Here is a 19,987-nt window from a genome sequence, read left to right as displayed (position 1 = left end):
AATGCAGATGAGACCCATAAAGGAACAAATTTTCCTTCATATCTTACTCCTTCTACCACTACACTATAACAATGTATCATTTGTGAGAAGCAAAGACAAGAACTAGGGGGGAAAGCCGCTGCGGGTGAAAATCTGAACATACCTGAAAACTGAGTACTGACCTTTCCTTGTCAACAAATTACCAGTGTTGTTTGGTTCAAAATCTCAGTAGTATTGATTCCCAAATACAGAAATTTTCAAGTTGCATTACTTAAGGTGTACTTTGTTCAAGAATATAAAGGTGTAAATCTCCTGAATCCCCTACTTTCCATTTCGACGAAACCTTAATTTTCTAGTTAACAGTTAACTAACATTTCTCTGGATATGATACAGGTTTGAATTAATGATTGTTTGGAAGATACATGTAGATGAAGATGGGAGAATAACACCTGTTCTGGACCTCCTGACTAAAGTACCAGAGCAAGGTAATGTCATTCACTTTGGAGAGCACTTCTCAGCTTTCAGAGTAGCACCTGTCCCTTTTTCCCTTTTGCCCAGCATCTCTTTAGGTAAAATGAAAGTACATCTTGCAGAGCACATCAGGTAAACAAAACCAAACTTGCAAGGAGCTGAACTGATTTTACCTCCTGTATATTTAATTTAGATGGGATTACAAGAAAAAGCATGTCTGTATGTTTTAGGCAGCAGGTGACCTGTTTTATCAAAAAATGCGACGCAGACAGATGCTTTCAGTAATAGTGTAACTCTCTGAAAATAACATCCATTTTTACATTTTTCTTGTAGTCCTGGAGCAGAAGATAGCAACTACCGAAAATGCACCTACCTGCTTCCGAAGTATGCTGCTTTTGTTTGGGATTGAGACAGCTATTGAAAATCTTATCAGAGTGGTTGGCTTGAAAAACTGAATACCAGCATTACTTAAAACAGGTAGCAATTTCAAAAGTAGTTTTAATTAAGATATTGTGTTACACAGTCTATAATTTTATTGAATATAAACATTAAGTTATTCTCCATTTAGAAACCATACTCATAAAACATGCTATCTGTACAATTATGGCACGTTATATATAAATTGTCATGACATGAAAATAAATACAGCCATTTAAATACAAAAATGCCAAATAAAATAGTTACATGTACAGAGTGATTTCATTATAAATTTATCTTTTTGAATCAATAATGTACCAGAGTGGTTTGTCTTCTTAACATTTTCTAGCTACCTGGAAAGTGTTAAAAGGTCATGCACTGTCAAAATCAAGTCCATAAAAAGTGGAAGTTTCATTTCACAGCTCTGTAAAAGTACAGTGATTTTAAAATGACTGGAGAACAGTAAGAGACTCCTAGAACAAAGAGTTAAGTAACCTTCTTATTAAATTAGGTGGAAGTAGACAAATAACTTAAAGCTTTTAAAGAAGTGTTATGCTAAAAAGCAACTGTGTGAAGTAACTTTTTTCCATAATTTAAGTGTTGAACAAGAGACAGCATTAATTGGAATGAAAACCTAAACTAAACAAGAAAGACCGTTAGACTTTTGTAAAAAGAGAGAGAGAGAGAGAATTAATTCATTTTGATTTTCTACTTTTTGTGGAAAAATTCTAGCAGATAACACATTATGAAAGCATCGCATTTCATATGTTTGTCCCTAGAGAAACGAAACAGAGAGGTGTCTTGTAATCTTCCTTCACTTCCATCAGATGTACCATTAGCTCATTTACAAACTCCCAGCATCTCTCAAAAGAGTTACTGCTCCACATTACCTAGCACAACCAAAGGATGTGGTCCAGAACATACCTACACAATTTGAAGTCATGCACTTTTTATATACAGAGTAACAGCTGTTATTCCTGGAAGCAAAAGGCCAAAGATGATGACAATACAGACTCTTCGGTAATATTAAGAGAGTTCCTTTTTAAGCCCATAGATGCTATAACCATGCAAACAGCACAAATGTCTGCTCTGTATTTTAGTTGTCTTTTTAAACACATGACGAAGTATTGTATAGCAATGCTGAAACAGGTAGATAAGAACTAAAAATATCAATTTTAAAGCAATAGCATGTTTTAAATACTGTAATTTTAATATTCCACTATTTGATCACTGAAATAGTCTCCTACTGTTCTGGTAAGAAGGAACAGACTGGTTTGTGTCGGAATCTACAGCTGAACAAGGCTAGAAATCAAGTTTTGATGAACAGCAACTCTATATTACAAATTTTTCTTTTTAGATATAAGGCAGACTGTTTTCAAGTTTGGATTCCAGTAGACAAGCAAAATTCATTGTTACTTTATCCACTGACATGTTACTGGTTTAGCTCATTTTGTGCAACCTTTACTCTAGTTAGTTTCTTCTTTAGATCCTTCTTGGATGAAAACAAAACTGTTTAGTCAGCACATACACTTCTATTTGCATATGAAATGTGTGTAAAGTTACAGCATAAAAAACTGAATAACTTAATTTTTCAGCTGTGGATAATCCTTCTCATTTTGTCTAACAGTTGAAGGATTTCTGTTTTTAAAAATGGATCTTCTCCCCCATGTTTTCTTTAGAAGAGTTTTTACCACTGTCAACTACCAGCTTATTACACCGTTTATTATCACATTTAACTGAAGAGCAGCCCACAACCCTACACCAGAAAGGCACACTATCAACTGCAGGTGGACTGTAAGAGATTGCTGATGTAGTTCCTTCCCACTGCAAAACAGTATTGCTAGGAGTGGTATTACTCCATATTTCTACCTTTAATTGTGTCAGTCTACAGAGCTGCAGTCTTCTGCTTTTGCTTCTTAATGTCAGATAAAATGGAACGACTCAAAGATTACATTGAGATCCTAATATAATTTTTTAAATGATAACCTACATTATTTTGAAAAACATTACCAGTACACACACATTGTATACAGATAACAGCAGTTCACTGTAGCTTGAATAGCATTCTCTTTGCACATTTCAGGGTATGTAAACCCCAAGCACACAGGAAGAGTCCCTGTAGATTTTATCACACTACCCACAACTTTGAATACATCCTCAATCTCCTAACTCAGGATCTACCTTGAAGATGGCTAACTGCAACATCTCAAAATTTCACCTGCACATAGGAGTATTTACTATACAAAGTAAAGCCATCCTTAAATTGCTGAAGTAGTGATGCAAACTTAGCTCCAGTACTCACCCTCAGAAAGTGATTCCCTGCAACTTCAAAAAAAGAAAACCAGATACTGTCGCCTTTCCTCTGTGTATCACTTAAAGAATGAGCCTGAAAGCAGTTGGTCGTGCTACATACATAATATACGGGATGTCAGTGAAATAATACCAACATTCGACACAGTCTGAAAGACCCAAAGTAATCTAGAAAACTCAGAATACATAATTCCTAGGGCTCAATTTAACTTAGGAAAGAGCAAGCTGTGGTTTCACCTCCAATAGCAGCATATCATGTAGAGAAAGTAAAAGACCAATGTGTCAGACTAGTTAAGTTCAGCTATTGTATAAAATTCAAAGATGCTTACCTTTAACTCTTTTCACTTAGTTTCAGAAGCTTTAGGAGATACAAAGTGATCACAAAACTTCTGGAGGCAGTCTGGAGTCTTTAATCCCATGCATTAGGACTTAAAGTGTTCTGCAGTAACATGGTAGTTCCATAGATCAGTAACACTTTAATTTCCACTTCAGCTGTATCTTCAGTGGACTTAATGCTTAGATTTTATATTAGGTTTTTGTAAGAGCATTCTCTCTTCCTAGTAGCTATGTGTGAGACTCAAAAAGCACAAGCTCCAAGGCAATTCTCTTATTAGTAATTAGGCTTTCTATATTAGTGCAATACTTCAGGAAACCTCTAATTCTGTGTTATTTCAATTCTAAGGAAGTGGACTTTTAGAATTAAGTTGCTCTGTCCTTTAGTTCCAAGGTATGGCACGTTATCTGTTCTGCCATATTTAATACATTCATTAAGGTTATATAGCAAACGCATGTTTTAGTGCTATCCCATGTCTTTGAAAAGGCATACCAATTAGAAATCATTTCTTAAAGCAAAAACATTCACAGCTGAAAAATGCACTGAACACAATAGAAAAAAATCACCATAATTATTTCATTAACCTTTCACTTTCTAATGTGTTCAAATAAAAATAACCTTAGGGAAACAGTTACACTTTATGGAGAACTAATGTGCAGTCTTCACTCTCCTTGAAGAGGCTGGACATAACTGGGTCATCTTTGGCCTGTACATTCTTCAAATAATAGTTTACTATCTTGCCATCAAGTTTGTACTGATGAGGAATGCTTTCATATGGTTTAAGATCGAGGTCCAGGACAGAAACAGAAAAGGTGAATCTTGATTTGGATGCTAGTACCACAGGTCTTTGCTCAGAGCTGGAAGACAAAAACATTGCACAAGGGATTCATTAGAGTAAACCTATTTTTCATTTGTGGGTCCTGAGTCCTTGTGCAAAAGTGACTAATGTTTATTTTATAACCATCCCAAGAGCCTGAGAAAAGAAACTTCAGCTAATGTAGTGTTTAGGGAACTATGGCTCCAGCTTAACCAGTCTGAAAGTGAATTTGCGGCACTTCTCCCAGTCATTGCCCTTTCAGCTTCACACAGATTAAGTCAAAACATTATCTTGTTAGGTCAATTAATGTATCTTTGCATTTAGTTAATGCAATATATTTCTAGGTGTTATTGCATAGAATGCAACCACCATCTTACCTGGCAGAACCAATAAGAATTACTGCAACTTCTCCATAGGTTCAAGGTGATGAAATTTTGTATCAGAACTACTGTCCAAGCATTTTGAAGGATGGAGTCAACTGAATAATGAGTGAACTGTTGCAAAACTCCCCTCTCTTGTCAACACTGTATTCAAGAATTCCAGGACAAATGCAGAAGACTATCTTCTCTACACATAACAAAGCTTTGGTTAAGCAAGCTCCCCTCTCTAAAAGCAACTGTTACTGTTAATCAAATTCAAAACAAGTAATATTGTGGCAAAGCTTCTTGCCTGACTGAGAGAAGAGGAAGTTGTCACCTCATGATTATTAATCAGGTCAATAAAAACTAGACACAAAAGACTTCTGTTTTCCAGTCCGGTGGTTGAAGGCAAATCATTTTGAAAACCCTCTCGTATCAGGGATCAAGGCAGAAAAATCCTACCTTGTTAAAACCATGTGTATCTAGCTGTGTGCAATTAATTCCAATTTCAAGAAGAGGGTAGACACAAAACTTTGACACTTTAGGTCTTCAGAAACTGTCCTATATGTCTGAAATCAGAACTCTACCTGCATGCCCATAATGAACATTTGGAATCCGAAAAAAAACCCTTCTTAACAGTTACATGAATTAACTGCGCAAGTGCATCTGATTTCTAAATGAACAGAAGTCATTCAAAATTAAATAACTCTTACCATTCATCTTGTAGACAAGGTGAAAGGGCAATCATGATGGAGCAGTCTTTTGCAGTCATTGCTATTCTGTACTGCTGCACCTATACAAAATAAGAGTGACATGAATTTTCCATTATATTTGTATTTGCCTTTATAGAAAACATACTGTTCTTTTTCAAGGGTATTAGTATATTCATTTTAAGATCTCAACATTATAACAGGTAGGTAGCAGGAGCAAGTGGTTTTACCACACCCTGTGTAGGGATCATGTTCATTTCCTGCAGATACTTTTCTTAAAGGCCAACAAAGCACCAGTTCCTGTGAATGCCTCCTCAGTCTAGAAAGGCAATAGCGAGCTTTATTTTCCTTTTAAGAACAGGGGCTGAATACGTTGGGTTTTAAGTGCTTCTGCTATAAAGGTACACACTGGCACCCTAACAAAATTAAGAACTTTAACTGTACAGAACACTTACTTTGACAAGCCAGTGGTGACGTTCACACACTACCCATCAATTTCAGTTAGACGGGTGGTTATTAAAATTGTCAGACTGAATAAGCTTCAACAATATGCCCAGGAAAGGTACCTTTGTTAGCGCAAATGCTACTGTTCCATCATCTTCATTTGAAAGATCTAGCAGCTTCTCATAAAATGCTTCATTATAAGGTCCGTCTATCTGCAATGTACTTCTAAATAAAAAGAAGATTTACACACAGTCAAGGATATTTGCTGATTTCCAGTGAGATCTTTCTTCAGTAGCCCAGATATTCAGATGAGAACATACCAACAAAACCACTGATAAACATGGCAACAAATTACTATTCAAAGAGCTAAAACCCTGGACAGTCCCTATCTTCATTTCATACAAGCACAGCCACTTACCATTTGCTGCAGTTTAATACTTTTTTTAAAAAAGATAAATCAATCTTAATCCCTGCCTACCTGTTTATCACCACAAGAACAGAACAGCAATTTTTATGGGAAAAAAATGCATTTTTAGCAAAAGTGGGAAAGATTCAAAATTTGTAACAGTTTGCAGCATCCCTTAGAAAGTCTGCCTGAAACTGTTGAGAGTACACACACATCTGATAAGGCCCCACTCACCAACCAACTTGATAGTGTGCCCACTGTACTTGACGTACTAATAATGGGACAGCTGATATGGCCGCCTTCTTTCCCATGCTAAATACTTCAACTCCCGAAAAGCTGAACCCATAAAAAAATGCAATTTGCAGCACAAACCCGTAATTTCTCATTATATGCCAGTGCACAGCATACAAACACCACATGCATGAAAGAATAAACTTGCAAGTGAATTGTTTATTGTAAAAATATAAAAGCACAAAGTTATACTGCATGTGACTTAAGCAGAACTTAAGGCTATCATATTGCCTACTACAAAACAATCCTTCAGCTGAGGACTCCACAAGAGCTGAAGGAGCACAACAGCCATCTCTTACAAGTGAGGCCAGCATGCCCTCTTGTGAGCAACGGCAGAATTACAGGCAAATTACATCTTGAGAATATAAGTATAAAAATTGAGGCTTTTTACAGTCATTGTTATTATTATTCCAACTAATAGGCTCTATCTGAGAACAAATGTAGCACCTGGCAATACTCAGTATTTCTTCATCAGGCAAGAGAAACAGTAACCAAAAGATTCTTGCTTCTCAAGTTTGATTTGCTCATTTATGATGTGGATTGCAAGCTGGCATTTTAAACTACCCCCTCTGTAAGCTACCCCTGTACACCACTTCAGTCATTTTCTGTAGAAGAGACAGCTTATCAGAATAGGTTTACATGAGCAGTACAGCTAGGAGACTTCACCTGTTTTACTGCAGAAGTGTAACTTAAAGCAACTGAACAATTTGTCATTGCAGCTTTATACAAGTAGTAATTTTCTACAATTGCAAATCAGGATTTCCTCAATCCTATTCAGTTTTAGTAGGCTATTTGATTTCTGCTTCTCTGGCAGATGATCAGTTGCATTTTGGGGGGTTGAAAGCCACTACACATCATATTATTCTGTAGACCAATGGTTCCTAACTTGATTCCACCACTCGTCCACAGACACATTAAACATCACTCAAAAAGTATTTTGAGCGTAAAGCACTGTGAAGGCACTTGGTAATGCATAAGATACTCTGAGGTGTGGCAATGATATGATACAACGGCCCACGAAGCTTTGGGAACCACTGACACAGAGCCCTAGTGCTCTGCTTTTCTTCTTTTGCTAGCTGATTGCTCCCACATCTGAGCTAGTCCGAGCATATCACACTCACATTAAGGAAAGAAACACCCTGAGACAAGCAACCTAACAATATCATCTCCTCTACAAAACCAACATTCTGGTCAAGTTTACCCATATTTGATTAATTATTTTTTTCCCCCTTTAGATGCCAAATTGTGACCAAAACACCCATCTCATCACCTTAAGATGGAACACAAACTCCTTGTTCGAGCAACAGAAGAGATAACCAGAAGTCTGCTCCCTTTAAGGCAGGCCAGGCAATGCTAATAAATTATGTATTTTACTACAGTTAAAACAAATGCCAGAAGCTAAGATACAAAATTATAAACTGGTGGCAAATACCACCACAAACGACATAAGCTGGAAAACTCACTTGGAAGTTGGATAATTTGGCTGAATGTTTTGAGAGACCATCTCAGGCTGAAAGCCTGGTGAGACAAAGGAACCAAAGACCCTGTGCGCCACAGGGTCTACCACCACTTTCAAAGGAAAGGTATGTTATCTTTCTCCACTGCCAGTTTAGGAAAAAGCAATTCCCGTAAGGTCATTACTTTTGATTATGAATACTTTAATTTGCTATAGGATGAGGCAACAGCAGACTGAAGACATTCTCCTTCTAGCAGCAACTTAGGTAGACGTATTTTGTGCATATTGAGCCCAAATCTCAGAATCCTTCTAGCAGCAACTTAGGTAGACGTATTTTGTGCATATTGAGCCCAAATCTCAGAACACCTTAACTAAGAGCATGCTCAGGGGCCCTCCACATTCTGTTACCTATTTCTGGAGTGTACTCAGGCTTCCCTGTAGCTTGTGAAACCAGTCTAGAAGTCAACCAGCTAACCAGTCTCAACTGGTCAACTCCTCTCTACTTTGGGGAATTGAAAAGGAAAGACAGAAAAGACTTAAGTCAAGACCAGGAGCTTTCACTCAGCCCTGACAGACTTTCATCTATGTAAACTCCACCTCACCACATAGCAAAGGTCAGCTAGACAAAAGGAGATATTGAGCCCATTATCCAGTCAAACATTCTTTAAGATCTTGAAGGTACAGGCTGAATTCCTGCTGAATATCAAATTCAGGTTTTTAAAGGGCAGGTAGTAGGCCAATAAAGACTTGAGAATGACTGTAAAAACATCATTATTACTGCAGACATAGTCCTAGTTCTGCAGGTACTAAAGGCGGGGGAAAACTGCTTTCCATTTTACTGTGTCTTCCTCCAAGATATGTCCCCCAGGCCTTCACTATTAAGGAACGATGCATTTTCTCCCATTCCCTGTTGTGAACTTGGCATAATCATCACTTAAAAATCCCCACATCATCAATCTCAAGTGACTGACATCAAAACTTTTGACACTAAAACTCATCTTTTATGTCATGTTGTATTTCAAGTTGAAAATTCAGAATACACCATACCATAAGGAAGGTTGTATAAGACATGACAAGATTAAAAAATGGTTGTATTTGCATGGAGCCAATCTTGTCTGCATACCTACTTAATCAGAACCAAAAACAGCCATCAAATCTTACCTCTCTTCAGGAAATTCCTCTAAGTACTGTTCGACTCTATTGTACAAAGGATAGAGTCCTTCAATATCCAGCATGTCAAGCATCTGAGCCTGAAGGGTTTTATAAAGGAGACAACCCCTCGGTAAGCCAGAGCTTTCCAATTTATGTTTCCCTATAAGAAAAAGTATATTCAAATAAGGCAGGCATGAGAGTCTTTGCTTTGCTTCACTTGCCATTACATGCGCTTTTTCACAAAACAAACCCAAATATTCTTCAGATTGGTCAAAGAAGAAAAAGCTTCAGTTTTTGAACAATAATATGCTGTGTGCTTACCTGCATATTTAAACACCACTTATTTCACTGCAGAATACAACACACAGTATACAGCTCTTCAAACTACTCAGAAGAAAAAAAAATCTCCACTGCACTCTACTGTGAGTCTAAAAGACAAGTTTCTCAGATAAGTCTGAAACCACCATAAATTAAGTTTCAACAGTATGAACTGTCGACAAAACTAATTTAGTATTTCAGATATTGGGTCTTTTTTAACATAGTATAAACAAATCTCTTTTTGCATTTGCAGTCTTTTTTAAAAGATAGCTCTTTCTCCACACAATACAGCAAAAATCAATCGGCAATGAAAAAAATTCTCCTCAAAAGTGTATTTAAGAAACATGCTATTTGTATAATTAGAGTAAAAAGCAGCATCTTGAACAATTCAAGCTTTACAAAACTTAAGCACTGAGGAATTAACATGATCTTCAGTTTTCCAGTCCTCATTTTCCATTTCTTTTCTGTTCCATATTTGTTCTTTTGCTTTACCAGAAGTGGAGTAGGAAAAGAACAGAAAGAAGGCTATACCATAGTTGGGGACCAGGGAAGGCAAGAAACAGGTGTCATGTAACCAATGAAAGCAGCTAGATTTCATCACATAGAAAATAAACTTACCCAGTCATTTAAAGTACAAATCATGGTTATCAGCTTGAACAGGTATTTTCTTTAATTCTTACCCTATTACCTTCTGAACTGACTTTTAGCCCCATCATGAGATGCAGTGCTGAAAGTGTTCATTATGAAGTCACATTAAAAAGTTATCTAGCAGCTGTGCAACTCATAGTTCATTTTCTCATAATTCAGTTCTCACACCAGTATTAAATAGCAAACAAGAGGCAAAAATATGAATCATTATGTGGTAACAGTTAATTACTGTCAGTGCTCAAGAAATTAGTTCTTACCATTTCTTACTAGCTCCTTATTAAAAGCGCTTGCTTCACAGTAGCTTCTTCCTTGTGAAATGGGAACTGTCCTCATATCACCTGCCCTGCAGGCATCAGTACTACTTAGTAGCGCCATAGTTATAACGTGGATTAGTTCTTTAACAATTGTCCTTGTACAGTGTGGTCCACTGACCAACCCATTTGAAGGAAAAAAGAAAGGTTTTAAGTGACGAGCAAGCTCGTTCCAGTCAGAGACAGAATCCTGATCATCTTTACAGCCATAAATTAGTTCACCATTCTGTAAATAGAAAAGAAAGATTTAAACACTCCATCAAATCCAGTTATTCATACTCAGCTAACCAAATATTTTAAAACACATGGTGCAGAAGAGAGTGACTTGGTATAAAAGTCTACAAACAAATGCAGGCATGATCTCTTACAAAGTTGTCATCCTAAACTCCATGAGACTTTTGGATTAGGACCAAAAAGCCCATTTAAGTCAAAAGATACTTTCCCAACTTAATCAACTTTAAATAATCAGAACAACAAAAGTGAACTGATACTCAGCACAGTTTCTCATCACTTCTGTCTAAATAGGGTCAATAGTGAAAAAGCAAGCCATGTAAAACTACCCCTTTTGAAAGCCAATTTGTAAAATGGAAGGTGGAAAAAAGGGACAGAAAAGGTATGACAATTATCTGCACTCTAATAGAAAAAACAAACAGTTCATACAAGTGTAAGTAACTCCAGTAGTTGCTTTAATACTGCAAATGAATTCAAAAGAGTTATTTTCTAAAACTAATCTGACAAATCTGCACAATCCATCAGTTAGTGCTTTATTTTTTCCTACATTACTTCTATACAAAAAGGTAACCCTTTTACTTTGTCAATGAAGCATGCTGTGCATTTGACTTGTATGAATATTGTAACAGAAATTTCCAGCAATATTTGCAGCAACGCACAAAGTTCTCTTATCTTCTTCCCCTGAATGAGCACTTAAAAAGTTTTAAAAGTTTGGTCATCTTTAAAAGTCTTTTTCTGTTGGCTGTTCCAACTATTCATTCAGACTGATTAGCTCTGGGAGAGGTTTCTAGGTATAGCTACAGAGAGTATTATTTACCTATCGTAACTTGAAATCTAAGAATTTTCCTGTTTTCTTTTAATTAATGGTGGAGCCCAATAGTGAAGGTGCTGATTATGTACATTTGAAGTAGAATCTTGACTCTTCAGACATTAAAGTCAAATCGTTTATGAGCCAATACAAAAAAGCAAGCAGTTTTGATTGTTTACCTTAAATATTTTCAAGTTGTTCTGTGCCTCCTGTAGTAAGTTCTTCAAAGCAAAGTGCATTCTCTGTTTATTTCTAGGAAAAAAAAGAAGAAGGTATTATCACAGCCTTTAGATGTTTACAGCTACGTCTGCAGGATTCTATGGAATCAGAACAGGGCACCTGAAGTGAACACATCCCTTAAAGCACGTTAGTCACGCTGAAGCCATTGCAAAGACAAAATGACTACTGTAAATTCAAATCTGAGTAGTAAACAAACACTTCCTACATTTCATGTTAAGTAGCACAAGGCACTGTAGCCGTAATAGACAATTCCGATTCCTGAAATAGATGTAAATAAGTACATAGCACCAGAAATATTTGCTGTAAAAGTAAGACAAGCAGACATTGCTTCTTCATCCTACAGCTGAAGTCTAAATAATCTGAGAAATAAAACTAAAACACAGGGGTCTTTTCGGCAACACAGAGAATCAAGTCACACTTTTTCTTACCCTGAGAAGAGATCTAACGGACAATATTTACTCGGTCGCTTCCATTTTCCATTTGCTACCTGTTGAAAATCAACACCACTGTTAATCACTTTCTGGAATAACTGCTCCCAATTATTTTAATAGTCAGGTGCTAGCACTAACATTTTTCTTCAGAAGTCCCACAACATTTAAAACTCTTTGAACTTACTATTCATGACTACTAGGGGACTTCCTATTCATATTTAAATTGAGATCATTCAGATTGCATAAAATACATGAATGGAAAGCATGGAAAAAGGTCACATTAAGTTATAACGAGGTACATTTAGCTTCTACTTCCAGACCCATTATGATTTCAGGAACATAATCAACATTATTAGTGTATATCAAAAAAAATCAAATGAATTCCATGGGTGTTACATGCTCTGGTAAGTTGTGCAATGCCACCGTGCACTTGGTGAGCTGTACTTAAAAGGAAATATGGCACAGATGTTTACCCAACCAGCTAGCTCCTCAAAGACTAATATTGCATTTGTTTGCTTCCAACTTCCCACAGAACTTCTTCCGTTTCTCACTACACACCCAGCAACTCAGGTGTGTAACCACTCACTCTCTTTAGTCATATCAGAGATTTAAGCAACAATATGCAAGTTTCAACAGGAAAGCAAGACTTTAGTAACAAATAAAACACAATGCAGTCAAAGGAAAGCAGGCTGACTACAAAAAAAGTTACCTTTAAATGCTGATGCATACAATAACGACACACCTTGTGCTTTATCTCCTGCGAAACATGGCTGGAAAAAGGAATGAAGCCACACTTTGGCTACAAAAAAAAAAAAAGGAAATATAAATGTAAGGGCACACAATATGCAAATCTTTCCAGTTTCCAGTTAAACTGAAAAAAGATTATCAGTGAACATCCAATACTCAAAAAGCTTCATATTATCTCATTGTATATTATTCCCAGTTATGTTAGAGTCCTCCTTTAAAAAAAATAAGGATACACAGCACTGCTGTGGCTTGCAAGAAAGCCTACTAATACTTGGGAATTTCCCAAACTTGTAAAGGTTAGCAATGGCGGGGGGAGAGGGGTGGATTTCATCCTACAGGTAACAGTGAAAATGATGAGCTCTGCTTTATCCCATTGCTGCATTTATTTGAAACTGCTTTGGTTAGTCTATACTTAAAAATTTCTAAACAAAAAAAACAGAAGGATCTTCTTCTGTTTGATACCTTAATCTCTATGCAGAGGATTGGCCGATGTTCCACAAAACGATAGGTCTGCAGCCTGGTAAGATTAGGAAGGCACATTGCATAACCACTAAGAGTGTCCATGTCTTTATCACAGCGAGACTCTGGAGGGAGAGAAAAAACAAAAAAAGGGTGGGAGGGGAGCATGTCCATGTTCATTTTACTCTGTAGTTATCTTATTCTCTAACTGGAAAAGAAAGTCCTAAGAAAGGCAGGACATAGTTTAAGAAGCTTCACCAAATGATTTCCCCCCCCATTAGCAACACTGGTTTTCAGTTTTCCTCACAGCGCTCTCAAGCATATAGAGTGCTTCAAGAGCTGCTTTAATGGCCACAATTTCCAGCTCATCCTAAAAAAGATATCAGTGAGAGGTCTGAAACAGCAAAGGAGCGTATTCAATGAGTCAAGAATAGGTAAAGAGATTTATTACCATATGCAGAGAAGTCATCTCTTGCTTGCTTACTAAAATTGCATGTAGTGACTATGATCCATCAGCCTAGTCACCAGAAGTCCATGAAAAGGGCCAGAATATCATAAATTGGTCTCGCAATATTGAGATCTAGAAGTTTAGAAGGAACTGTGAAAATAAGCAGAATCTGCAAGTGGCTTAGCTCTAGTCCTTAGTCTGCTTATAGCACTTCTTCAAGGTTTAAAATGTTTGCCAAAGGTCCAAGATCAAGATGAACTGCACTAAAAAGAACACTGATAAGAAACAATCAGCTGCATAACCACCCCTCAACAAGAACTAGGCTCTTCACAGGTATTCCAGTGTTTACATTAAAATACTAAATAGCTGAAAAGGGACAGAAAAGGAACAGAAGTTAGCCTACCCCCCACTCACAAGCCCACAATTTGGAATAACAACAAAAAAAACTGGTTTTTTGTTTGTTTTTTTACACTTAATCAAAAGTACATCCATCAGTGGAAAGCCACATATGCCAAATAAGATGGAGCCATAAATCTGAAGTATTATAAGCTCCTTCTTAAGTTAGACAGGCTTTGTGAAAGGTTACTCTATTAAAATCTCAAGGAAAGAATTTCCTTAAAAAGATTCCCATTAAAAATGAACATGGAGATTTGCTGTTGTAAAGCAAGAAATACCACTCAGACAGCTCCTCACAACTTCATTTTTTCCGCAAAAGAAATGCCCAGGAGATGGAGATACATAAAATTCAGCTTTAAGAAATAAAACCAAATTCTGTCATTCACTTCTACCAGTTTACCATTCTTTTTGTAATTCTTACTGGACACTATTTACTTTCCTTGCCAGTTTCTGGCACTGTGAAACTGTTTCTCGAAGAGGTGTGGACAAGTCAGCAATAGAGCAGAGAGTCTACTGCTCTTACCGTATGTAAGTTAATTCTGATTTTTCCTGAATCAAAGGCATCAAAGTACTGGCTGCACTTAACCAAAGAATTTAATACCACCTTATTTTTCAAGGAACTCTGCTAAAGCAAAAGTTTCTGAATCTTCTCAGGAACATTTAACAACATAAGAAGAACATATGAGAGGGAGATCTTTTGTTTTCCCATTTTAAAGCTTACACCTTGATGTACTTTTAGCCGTATACAAAAAAAGATGTACTCAAGTGTTGCCTTTTTCCATTTTGGAAACAGAACTGCTGATCAAGTACATGACTCTTAGACTTTTAAAGGGAACATACAAGACTAAAACCTGAGTTTCTGAAAGAGCTGACTGACTACACCAATTTCTATACCACTTTATTTTACACTGAATGTGTCAAAGGTTTCCAGACTACTGAGTCTTGGCAGCATGTTCCCAAAGACTTAAAAAGCCAACACAACCATACCTCTTTTACCCTCATCCCTTTCAATCCCCACGCCCTGTCCGAGGGAACTAGAAAGGAGTGCTTGCATGTTACTGCTGGCTAGGGACCCCAGAGCACCATTGAACAGTCTGGAGAAATCAAGCAGAGCCCCACACCCCAAAGGTGCCCATGAAGCTATAAAGGCCGTACACTAGAGCCTATAACACTGCAACCCCTTGCAACGAGATACACCAGGCATCAGGGAAAGAGACACGAAAAGCTGGAATGCAAGCTGCATGCAGTTCAGTGCTGTGACTAATATTCCCACTGGTCAGACAAGAAATGCTTAGCCCCAAGTGAGGGACTAACAATGAAAACACGGCTTAGAATTTAGTTTGGTGTTTCTGCAGCTATCTTCCTTCCAAAGTGCTACTAATTTGATTCCATCAGAATTTGTCCTGGACAAAACAGGCAGAGTATTTTAAGGCACATCTTCCACTTCCCTCACTGATGTTTGTAAAGGACTTTACAGCAGGTAAAAAGCCCGATAAAGAATTAACTAATGAAGGCTTGGAGAGGTTCCCTTTCCCCAGTTTGATGAAACTAATAGTGGATACAACTTTTAATTCTATAACACACCCATTTTTCTACAACAAAGCCATTTTCAAGTTATTATTGGCTTCATATTGAAAGAAGTTTCCTCAAATTTTGAGATATGATTCTTTTTTTTACTTTATAATTTAGCAGAACGTTTACAGCTTGAGGAAGGCCACCTTTTTAATGCTGTCACTGGAACTTACCTGGCCTCTCTGGCTGAATCTTTAAACACAGCTGTCTTATGAAGTCTAAAGGCAGTTGAACAATTTCCTTAAAAAAAAAAAGAAAGAAAGTAAGAAAAAAATTTTTTTTCAGCAAAAAGCTTAACAGCCAGTTTGGTGGTCTTAAGATGGAATACCACAGTTCAGCAGCTATTAACAGCAGTATACGAAGTTACATGTTCAGCAGCTTCTCTCTAATTAACCATTAGATTTAAACCATTTAAATTAAATTAAAGCAAAAAAAAAGGAGCATTTTCAGTATGAGTTTAATGTGCATTAAAAAAACTTGCATCATTTTGTCTTTTTCAAAAACGAGAATAGTTTTCCCCCACTGCCTCGAGGTAGATTTTTATGATTCAAGTTCCAAAAGTTGTCATCACTTTTTCACTCAACATCTGATGTTCAATTAACTAGATGTAGCCCTCCTGAAGAACAGAGTGAGTGACAAGGAAAAAGTTATCCTCCAACCGCACAGAAATTTGGACAATTCAATGCAACCAGGCTTCTCCCCTTCTTTTGCAAAATCAGTCTCAAAACATCTCTCTCCCACCTCTCACTTCATACAGAGAAACGAAATTGCCACTTTTTTTCATCAGTAGCTTCAAATAGCTCAAACCACACAGTACAATCCAATCACCTCATCAGCACAGAGCAGGATCTTTGTTCTGAACTGAATGCTTCTTGTTTGTGTAGCTCGCTCAGGAAGATCTGCAAACCCTACTAATTGCTTTTGCCTGGCATCCAGTGTTCCTCAAAACACAACATTTACAATGTTTAGAGTGCCATTTACTTTAAGGATAAAACATTTACCCCATGATGAACGTAATTCTCCCCAAAGAACTGCTTCATGACATGTTTTCCAAAATCTACAATGTTTTGAAGATGGTGTAGTATTTCTTCTGATGTCTGAAAGAAAAAAACAACATGGTAATTTAGCTATGACATAATCATACACAACACTTGGGAATACATATACATCCTTATCAATGATTTAGCAAAGTACCCTAATTGCTATACAGAGTTTGGTAAGTAAGTACATGTTGAAATTAAAAGGACACACTAAACTTGTGGTATATATACACTTCCCTATGGCTGTCAGAGAGGTTCAGATGACCAGGACAGCAGTCAGAAGAGATTATTTTTATTCTTGATTTTTAGGGGGGAAAAAAAGAAAAAGGCAAAAAAGGCAAGAACAGAGATAGCAAAAAAGTGGAAGTGGGCAAGATTAGCCAAGATTTTTTCTGTCTCCAACCATTATTCTTAAAATAGGTAAGAGATCTATAATGATCAAAGTAGATACACTGCATGCCTCCTGCCTCCTTACCAACAGGTTAAGCGCAGGAGATGCTTTGAATGTTATGAAGCATTTCACCTGGAGAAAGAGAACACAGTCCTGCCAAAGGTCAAAAAGACCAAGCCGTATCATGGACCTCTGCATGAACAGGTACAGAATTTGCCATCTGTCCTGAATGTTGCCCCAGATGATAAAAACTTTCATTACAATGTGGTCTTCTGTTAGTTTTTTTGTGCGTTACATGCATATAAAGAAACACCGAAGTTCTTCTACAAGAAAAAAACACCAAGCTAGACAGCTATGAAGCTAAATGAGTACTAGAGGCAGGACAGCCACAGTAGTGCAGTGTCACTCTGACAGACTTATGCTTATTAAAGAAATATTAGAGTGCCCACATAGGAAAAGCTTTACAATAATATTGTGCTGTTCCCAGTACTCCAGCATACTCTGGTTCTCTGCACAGTTTTATTGTTACTATAGTCAATCTCCAAGTTCCTTTCCTGTGTCCTTTTGCGACACAAAGCTTTTCCAGAAAAACGCTATTCCACATACCCCTGTACAATATAGCACCAAACCAAGTGAGGTTTACTCTTGGGATTAAGTAACAGTGGAGGAAGAGAAAGCATAATATTGATGTCCAAGTTAGAAAATTAGAGAGGAAAAAGCATGAGCAGGAGAGAAAATAAGAAAGTAAGTAACACTGCAGAACAGAGCGAGAGAAAATAAAATGCCAGGAGGAAAATACGCAGATAATGATTAAGAGTGAAAACAGAAGAAAAGACCACACCAAAAACTTAAATGCGTTAAGAGGTAAAAGGAGATTGTCACTAACTAGGCAATTTTATAACAACATGTTTTGGTTCTTTTTGTAATAGGTAGACATTTCTCACCCAGAAGGGTTACCTATCAAACTTACACAAGTTGTGTAGGACTACAAACAGATTATTTGGTTACTGTAAGGCAGATCTTTCAAGGCTACATACTACATTTAATATCCTTCATCTACTTAGATTCATTTTCCAGACTGAAACAGCAAAATGCAATAATGCTTTACAGAAAAAGAAGTTATTACTCTATTGGTTCAGTATGCTGTACACTCACCAACACACCCAAACCTTTGCAGCTAGTAGGAAAAATACAAATTTTCTGAAGCACTTACACAGCACTTCTACCATTCTATAAAGGCCAGAACAGCACTTATTCTTCAAAATATTTGGCACATGGTAGGTGGAGTTGTTTTTCAGAATAGCGCTCCCTGCATCTTTTTGAGAGAGCCAAAATAAGTTTGGGATCTCTTCAGAAAAGCAATCTTCCATTGCTTGAGTCTTCGAAGAAAATACAAGCTATGATCCTGGAATAACTTTAGACCAAATGACTGCAATTATGAAAAAGGGTATTTAATGGGCAATTCTATTATTGCCTATAGAATTAACAGGCAACAAGGTGACCCAAATGGGCACAAAGCAGGATATTTTTAAGCAGCGTTGTTCAATTTGTTCAGCCTGTGCTTTGCAGGAAGGCCAGTGCTCCCATCAGCAGTGCTGAACACACCTCTATCCACCACAGAGGCCTGCTGTCAAGTCCGGGTTCCTTCACTCCTCCCCACCAAAAGGCAGAGGAGACCACCACTGGGGAGATCACCTCTTCCTGTCCCCTCTACTCTCACCCTGTGCAGACCACAAAGACACTATAGCAATCTTCCCTTACATTTAATTTATCCCAGTCTGGGGAACAAATAGTTCCTTTGCAGAGGGGGAAAGAAAAAAAGGCAGCAATTTAAAATGTCTATAATTATCATAAATATCTTCCTCATCTTATGAAGTGAGGAACTATTATTCTAAGTAAATATTACAGCAAAAACTTCAGTTTACATACAGATTTCCTCCCTTTTTATGGCAACACAACCCTTTCTTTAGTGTATACAAATTCCGAACAGTGAGCAGGAATATTACTTTATCTTGCAGAGTAACAGAATTCTCAGCTACTTCCCACTTACGGACTACTCTGACCCCATTTGCTGATGCACGCAGTACTTATAGACTTTTTCTTTCTTTTTTTTCTTTTTTCATACTGGGAATTAAATGAGCATCTCTGAAAACTGGGGCACTCACTACTACAAGGAAAGACTCACCAATTAAAAAGATCAGTACCACTTTCAGGTTGCAGATCAAGCTTATGACACTTGCTGACCTCCTTCTAAGAGCAAGTACCTTCAATACTCTGAACAATGAACAACATTAACAGACTACTGGAGCATCACCTTTTAACATTAAAAACAAAGATAAAAAGCTTTTGAAGGACCCCTCACTACTGCCAGCTCAATTAGTGAAACACCAAACACATCAAATAGGTTCTATCTAATGAAAAAGGCAAAGAACTCATTCATGCAGAAGGCTCATATATACCAAAATTAGCGACAGGCAATCATTCCACAATCCTGACATTGATATTCACTCAAGAAATGCAAGTCTCAGAGTTGCACTCATTTTATTACCAGCAATTTTTTTGTTAAAAATACTTCATTGTAAGAATAGAATAACAGTTTTTGATGACACTGCCATGTTTATTCTACTAGAATATCTAGTCCCAAATTCATAACCAATCAGTATATATTAATATTACCAGAAATCAATGCAAGGCCACATCTGGGCTTTCCTCCCTTTTCCAAAAGAGTTAAGCAGAAGCGATTTTAAAAGACTGAGACACACCTGTCCACACAGGAATTTTAGTATGCCTCTTTCTAGAAA

At 37.1% G+C, this 19,987-nt stretch overlaps 2 protein-coding genes across 9 annotated transcripts in view; one reads left to right on the top strand and one right to left on the bottom strand.

Annotated features, from left to right (window-relative positions):
• The window catches only part of CENPP (centromere protein P), a 172,738-nt gene extending 158,749 nt beyond the window's left edge, over positions 1-13,989 (top strand). Inside the window, exons 8-11 of one of the 5 annotated variants that reach the window (XR_010391203.1) lie at positions 373-464; positions 784-927; positions 7,774-8,121; positions 11,719-13,989. Coding sequence is in view for 4 of the 5 variants with exons in the window: in XM_064518807.1 (XP_064374877.1) it covers positions 373-464; positions 784-905 (214 nt within the window). In the remaining variant the exon portion in view is untranslated. Of the gene's footprint in view, positions 1-372; positions 465-783; positions 1,140-4,744; positions 5,331-7,773; positions 8,123-11,718 lie in introns of those variants that run through there. The other 4 variants (XM_064518807.1, XM_064518805.1, XM_064518806.1 and 1 more) reach the window with 4 other exon arrangements.
• The window catches only part of IPPK (inositol-pentakisphosphate 2-kinase), a 70,281-nt gene continuing 51,224 nt past the window's right edge, over positions 931-19,987 (bottom strand). For all 4 annotated transcript variants that reach the window (XM_064518801.1, XM_064518802.1, XM_064518803.1 and 1 more), the window contains 11 exons: positions 16,757-16,852; positions 15,929-15,995; positions 13,343-13,464; positions 12,843-12,932; positions 12,131-12,189; positions 11,642-11,714; positions 10,370-10,649; positions 9,156-9,306; positions 5,964-6,066; positions 5,401-5,480; positions 931-4,368 (listed from right to left, as the gene is read on the bottom strand). In XM_064518801.1, coding sequence (XP_064374871.1) covers positions 4,143-4,368; positions 5,401-5,480; positions 5,964-6,066; positions 9,156-9,306; positions 10,370-10,649; positions 11,642-11,714; positions 12,131-12,189; positions 12,843-12,932; positions 13,343-13,464; positions 15,929-15,995; positions 16,757-16,795 — 1,290 coding nt within the window. In that variant the 5' untranslated portion in view covers positions 16,796-16,852 and the 3' untranslated portion in view covers positions 931-4,142. The remainder of the gene's footprint in view (positions 4,369-5,400; positions 5,481-5,963; positions 6,067-9,155; positions 9,307-10,369; positions 10,650-11,641; positions 11,715-12,130; positions 12,190-12,842; positions 12,933-13,342; positions 13,465-15,928; positions 15,996-16,756; positions 16,853-19,987) is intronic.

Source organism: Dromaius novaehollandiae, chromosome 12, assembly GCF_036370855.1.
Source record: "Dromaius novaehollandiae isolate bDroNov1 chromosome 12, bDroNov1.hap1, whole genome shotgun sequence".
Classification (NCBI taxonomy): domain Eukaryota; kingdom Metazoa; phylum Chordata; class Aves; order Casuariiformes; family Dromaiidae; genus Dromaius; species Dromaius novaehollandiae.
The sequence above is the reverse complement of the archived record's forward strand: the minus strand, read 5'-3'. Positions and strand labels throughout refer to the sequence as shown.